General features: G+C 40.8%; 1 protein-coding gene across 1 annotated transcript in view; it reads right to left on the bottom strand.

The window, feature by feature from the left end:
- Positions 1–2,311: 2,311 nt before the first annotated feature.
- Tfam (transcription factor A, mitochondrial) overlaps positions 2,312–7,150 on the bottom strand; it is a 16,586-nt gene continuing 11,747 nt past the window's right edge. The window contains exon 7 of the mRNA XM_005360162.2: positions 2,312–5,902. Coding sequence (XP_005360219.1) covers positions 5,762–5,902 — 141 coding nt within the window. The 3' untranslated portion in view covers positions 2,312–5,761. The remainder of the gene's footprint in view (positions 5,903–7,150) is intronic.

Consider the following 7,150-nt stretch of genomic DNA (forward strand, 5'->3'; position numbering starts at 1 on the left):
CATATATATACACTTTCCCCCTCTCTCCCTGTCTATTAGAACTTACATTTTAATGAACATAGGGCTTATGTAGGGACTGGGATATGGCTCGGTGGCTAATCTGCCATATAGGTGTAAGGACCTAGGTTCAAATCCTCAGAACCCATGTAGAATCTGGACACATAGCACCCCTACAGAAGCTGGAAGTCGGAGGTGGAAGAAACTCCAGACAGCTCGAGTAGGCCAGCTAGCCTGTCAGGCTCAGAGGCAAAACTCAAAGGGGCTTGTCTCAACCAAGCAAGATGAGGCCTAAGACCCCAGGTTATGATGAAAGGCATCTTCAGAAGCTGTGATGAGCCTGGCTTCAGGTCTAGAATGTCTGTTTAGTAACAGGCTGTATCACAGCTACTTCCTCTGAATTTGAATATCCCTCCCTGGAGAGAGGAGGAGGCTCACAAAACTCTTAAGACGGTTATTACTCTGTGACATCATGTGAGCAGTGGACTCGGGGAGAGGAGACCCTCCTGCATGCTGGCTGGCACACGGCCAACACATGGATTACAGTGCAGAACAGACCACGTGTTAGGGCATCAAACAAGCCAGGAGAATGCAAAAAACAAAACCGAACCCCAGACACCAGGAGCTGGAGAACGTTACCTGTTGCCCTCCTCCATTGACTAACACGCCAGAGGGAGTACTCTAGGAAAGAGAATTCAGAGCTGGGCTGGAGAGTGAGCTCTGCAGAGAGTACTAAGAACACATAATGCTCTTCAAGAGTTTGGTTCCCAGCACCACATCAGGTGCTTCCCAACTGTCTCAGACTACAGCTGAGGGCCCAATTCTCTCCTGGCCTCCTTGGTGGGGCACCTGCATGTACAGGTACAAACCTGCATACATGCACGCAAATAAACCCCCCAAAAATGTGTTAAAAATAAGAAATCTAAGTTATCTTAAAGCTATAACCTATAGAAAACCTTAGAGCTAAGAAAAACTGAAAATTCCAAAGTAGAGATGTTTTATGGAAACAATGCATGCCTATTTGCCAAGACAGTCATGACAAATGAGAGCTAGAGTCAGGAAAGGGTACTACATGAAGCTGGAAAGCAAGGCCTGCTTTGGTAGCTCCATTAGCTACAGTTAGGTGTTATGGTCTGTAGCTGAAATGTCCATCAGAGCGCATGTGCTGGAGGCTTGGCTCCCAGCTTGTGGTGCAGGACGTGGGGCCAGCTAGCTTCAGAAAGTGATCACTGGGATGTTTCCTTGGGGAACTAGATCTTGCCCCAACTGCTTCCTGTATCTCTTTCCTCTACTTCCTGTCCACTCTCAACCATGAATACTTTCTTTCTCTACATCTTTCCAAGAGGTCCCTGTCTATCCTTGGACCCACCATCAAAAGATTCAAGATGTGGCATGAAATCTCTGCAGTCACAAGGCAAGAGACCCTTCCTCCCCTCAAAGTTATACTAGGCATTCTGTCCTACAAATAATAAATATGATCAATCTCACGGACATTGGACAAGAGGCCTAGTCCAACCCCAAGGGGGTGGTCAGGATTTGAACACACCTAATCCAATGCTTAACCACTTAACAATTTATACTCCCTGCCACCCTTTGGCAGAAGTGGGGACTGAGCCCAGGATATCATGGATGCTAGACAACCTTCCTGTCCCTGTGTGCACTTTAGACAAACTTCAGATTCAGATTTTGGAAACATATTTATAATGAAATCTTGGAAACCTAAAAAAAAAATTCTGTGTGTGTGTATAACGAGATCTTGAGGGTAAAATGTACATCTAAAAATGAAATTCATATTTTGTAGCTACACCTTATATAGACAACCTGAAAGTCATCTCACACATTACCAACTCTTTCTGTTCTCCTACGACCTGTCACAAACGTAATGTACAGAATGCTTTAGTTGTAGTGCCGGTGCTTAAGGTTTAAGATTAGGGATGATCTGGAGCAGAGGATGCTGGGGATTCTCCAACCTCTGCCATTTTATACCCAGAAGGAACCTGCAAATACATCTTTTACCATTTTTGATCTTCTTAAACATCACGCTTATATTAGAAACCATTATAGTTTCTAATGAGTCTGGTTTAAATGATAGTTTTTTAAAACACATCTAAAATTCATGTTTAGCATTTAATTTAAATTTGCAGTTTCTTGGTCAGCACTTCTAACTTTACAAAAGGATGGTTTTATGTTTAATGTATTTTATAACAAATACAGCCAGTGGTTGAATTACCAAAAGTATCTGATTTGTGAATGATAAACAATTGATAGTACCAGTTGTGCATAATTTTACTTTTTGCTTGGGAAGTTTTACAAATTCAGAGTAATAAATTCATTTTATTTTCTAAGTTCAATTATAAAAAAAGTATTGTTTATACTTCAAAACATACAAACACTGTTATAACATTTCCAAACTTATCAGTGACAGGCTGGTGCCAAGTGTGATAAAGGAGGGAGAGTTGCCGTTAGGGAAGAAAAGAAGGTTCTTGAAGATGGCTAAACAGAATTGATGGGTGCTATCTACCTTAAAGCTGCTGTTTTGGCGCCTCCTGGTGGTCCAGTGAATGTGAGGAACTCCAGGAAGATTTTTCTAGCTACCTTAAATCCATTTAAAATATACTAATACCAACCTTTAAATTTAGAAATACACACTGGTACCAACTAGGGTTTTTTGTTGTTTTTAAGGGTGTCTCAGTTAGGGTTTCTATTGCTGTGAAGAGACACCATGACTACGGCAACTCTTATAAAGGAAGACATGTAATTGGGGTGGGCTTATAGTTCAGAGGTTTAGTCCATCATTGTCATGGCGAGAAGCATGGCGGCATGCAGGAAGACATGGTGCTGGAGGAGCTGAGAGTTCTAAATGATCCACAATCAACAGCAAGAAAATTGTCACACTGGGAGTGGCTTGAGCGTGAGACCTCAAAACACACCTCCAGAGTGACAGTGACTACAAGGCCACATCTCCTTATAGTGCCACTCCCTATGGGCCAAGCATTCAAACAGGAGTCTATGGGGGTCATACCTACTTCAACCACCACAAAGGGCATTGCCAAAAAAGGAGCTAGCCAGAAGAGCAGGCTGTCAGCAATGTTATATAAACATCAGAAAGTATAATTAGCACCAAGTCTTTGTAGACCTCAACGATCAGACACCCTAACACTGTTACTCCAACCTCAGAAGCACAAAGTCCCCACACAGCAACCTAATGTTGTACAGACACAGCTCCACCTCATCCATTCAGTTCCTTCCAGTACTTTTTCAGCCCCTTTGGCAACTACTTTGTTGTTGAAAAAACAAAAACAACAACAACAAAAACAAGCCACTGATTACTGATGCTGTGTTCTCATCCTTGACAACAAAAACAATGTGTACAACTATATTGTAGGCCATTCTCAACATTTACTGAATTTAAAAAAAGCGTGAAGGAGTGGCATGGACGCCAGGTGTGGTGTACACTTATTTAATCCCAGCACTTGGGAGACAAAGCAGGCTGATCTCTGTAAGTTCGAGGCCAGATTTATCTACACAGAGTCTTTAAAGGAGGGTGAGGGAAATAAAGGAGGTATGGGGGAGGAGGGATGGAAAGCTACTAACAGTGAGCTTCTCTTACAAACAATGAAAATCAAATTCAAGCAAGCATCACGAAAAGGTAGATCTGAGTTAAGTGGTTACACAGCTAGAGCTCTGAGACCCGTGGCACAACCATGCATCACTGTAGCACCTGCCACTCTGAATGCTGAGACACGGGGACAGCACAAATCAGTTCCCTTCCAGACAACACTGTGGGAATACAGGGTTAAAGCCTCTCCTGGAATTGCATTTGGGAAGATAACAATGTGACCACACCGCTCACCCTGGCCTCTTCCCCCACCTCCAAACTACTCTGGCTTCAAACTCATGCCATGCCATCTACTTCAACAAGGGAAAAATCAGGCCTGAATTTGAATGCACTGGGGAAAATTATGTTTTTTTAATTCATCTTCAAAATTCTGATTACCTATCAGAGAGTTGCAGTGCTAGAAATAGAATTGAAAGCCTTGCAGTCTAGGCAAGCTTCCTTCACATCTCCCCTCCGTGTGTTCCTCTGTTCCTACCTTCAGTAGTTCAGTGATTTCAAACTTACTTTCCCATGAACAAAGCAAAGAGAAACACCTGAGTCCTCTAGAGTTCTAAGTGCACCTTCTATGATCATCTTCAAAACATCAAATACATGAGTGCCAACTCTGTTACCCAGTGTCTGAGGTCTGCTCAGTGGTGTGGGTTTGAAACTACTTGTTCTCTAAAACAGAACAGATGCTCAAGAGTCATAGCTTGGTGGGCTTGTGATGTGCCAGCTCAAAGGTGGAAAGATGCTTCTGGGCTACAGGAACAATGAGGAGGGAGGGCTTCATTTCATACAACATGGCCTTTTGCTCCACACTAACCACTACTTGAAATTAAAGACTATTTCCCTTGCTAGCACAGGCACAATTAGGCTTACAGTGACCCAGTGACGACCCTAAGACAGGACGACAGTTCCACAAGAACATCAAGGACAGCTGAGAAAACTAGCCCTTCATGCACAGTAGCTACACTACACCATGCCACAAACCATGGTGGAAAACTATCTGCACAGGGCCACGTGTGCACGCGGGAGCTTCCCAGCCCAGTTCCTGAAGCAGAGCACCCAACATACCAAACCCGAGAGAGCATATGGCTGTCTTCCAATTCTATCCACAAACACTAAAGAGCATGTTAATTTTCACATTCATGGTTTTCTTTTTAAAAACCTATTTAAATTATAAATACATTTCTAATGAATAGGCTCTGAAAAGCAGTCAATCAGTGGCTGGACCTGGTCAGCTCAGCAGCTGGCTCTCTGTTAGCAGTCATGGACAATGATCAGATCTCTGACTTTGTAGACTTGTTTTTTTCACATTTCTCATTTAAAAATTTAAGCCACACAAGCTGTGTGAATATTCTCACATGAAAAAGTAATTCAGGAAAAAAAATCCTTACAAGAAAAAAAATCTGTTAACCAAATAATTCATCTTAAAATACATAATTCAGAAAACATGTTTGGAAAATTAGAATTTTTATTCTATGCAATAAAAACAATATGCATAGACCTGGTACATATTTTTTTAGTTTTTGCTTTAGGAAAAAAAAATAATGAAAAAGGTTTGTAAATCTTTGTTCCTACTACTATAAAAAGCTGTTATGATGTCAGCAATCACTTGCATGTACAAGCATCAACTCTATACATGATTTGTCCCTAGGAATCACTTCATCTAATGAGTCAGCTTCTTTGAATGTGCAGTTATGCCACAGCTTTGCCATAGCTGTGAAAGCAGCTCTGGCCCCAGAACATAAGAGGCACACTTGCACGTAACAGTCATCAGTGTAAAAACTTTACACACCCATGGTATTGTCATCAGTGTAAAAACTTCACAAAACCTCACGTAACTGTTACGAGTGTAAAAGTTACTTCACAGTCTATCTACCTCCATCAAACCCAGAATGATTCATCCCCACTACATGCAGATGCACGGGTAGTCTCATCCCCAGTTCTTAAGGAAAACGCAGAACTCTGCAAGATCTTCCACTGTCAGGGCTTGAGATTATAACAGAATGTATTCAACAGGCAGAAGTCCATGGGCTACAGAAAAAGGAACTGAATATCAAGTGTTAACCGACCTTATCCTTTCTACTTTGACAGTTTAAGGCATTGAGACCTAATTGGTTTCTTGTGCCTAGTAACAAAGACAACTCCATCTTCTATCTTTTAATCCTCAGGGATGTCTTCTGATCGTTTCACACTGCGTCGGATGAGATCACTTCGTCCAACTTCAGCCATTTGCTCTTCCCAAGACTTCATTTCATTATCATAACGAATTCTATCATCTTTAGCAAGCTGAATGTATACCTGAGAAAGTGTTAAAATATTTTATTTAGAAAAGAGTAATTAATCTCTGGAATGCTTCCATCTGCACCGAAACTATATCACTATACTCCATGCACTAAAGGAGAATACAGAAATAATTTTAAATAAAATGTAAGAGGAGAAAAGGTTAAGAAAGTATTTAAGAAAGTGTTCTCCATCAGAAAAATTATCCACCATGATCAAGTCGGCTACATCCTAGAGATGCAGAGATGGTTCAACATACGAAAATCTGTCAATGTAATCCACATATAAACTAAATGGAAAAAAAAAAAAAACCCATACAATCATCTCATTAGATGCTGAAAAAAAAAAACCTTCAACAAAATACAACATCCCTTCATGATAAAGGTCTTGGAGAGAGCAGGGATACAAAGAACATACCTAAACATAATAAAGGCAATATACAGCAGGCCAACAGCCAACATCAAACTAAACAGAAAGAAACTCAAAGCGACCCCACTGAAACCAGGAACAATACAAGGCTGTCCACTCTCTCCATTTCTACCCAATATAGTTCTTGAGGTCCCAGCTAGAGCAAGACGACAACAGAAGGAGATCAAAGGGATACAGATCAAAAAAGAAGTCAAACTCACTATTTCCTGATGATGTGATAGTTTACATAAGCGACCCCAAAAATTCTACCAAGGGACTTCTACAACTCATAAACACTTTCAGTAATGTAGCAGGATACAATATTAACTCAAAAAAAAAAATCAGTAGCCCTCCTTTACACAGATGATAAATGGGCTGAGAAAAGAAAATAGAGAAACATCACCCTTCACAATAGCCACAAATAACATAAAATATCTTGGAGTAACTCTAACCAAACAAGTAAAAGACCTGTATGACAAGAACTTTAAATCTTTGAAGAAAGAAATTGAAGAAACCAGAAAATGGAAAGATCTCCCATACTCTTGGGTAGGAAAAATTAACATAGTAAAAATGGCAATCTTACCAAAAGCAATCTACTGATTCAATGTAATGCCCATCAAAATCCCAGTAAAATTCTTCACAGACCTCGAAAGAATGGTACTCAACTTCATATGAAAAAGCAAAAAACCCAGGATAGCCTAAACAATCCTGTATAATAAAGGAACTTCTGGAGGCATCACAATCCCTGACTTCAGACTCTATAACAGAGCTACAGTACTGAAAACAGCCTGGTATTGACATAAGAACAGACAGGAGGACCAATGGAACTGAGTCAAAGACCTATAATTACGAATACCT

This window comes from Microtus ochrogaster, linkage group LG2 (genome assembly GCF_000317375.1).
Source record: "Microtus ochrogaster isolate Prairie Vole_2 linkage group LG2, MicOch1.0, whole genome shotgun sequence".
Taxonomy (NCBI): Eukaryota; Metazoa; Chordata; class Mammalia; order Rodentia; family Cricetidae; genus Microtus; species Microtus ochrogaster.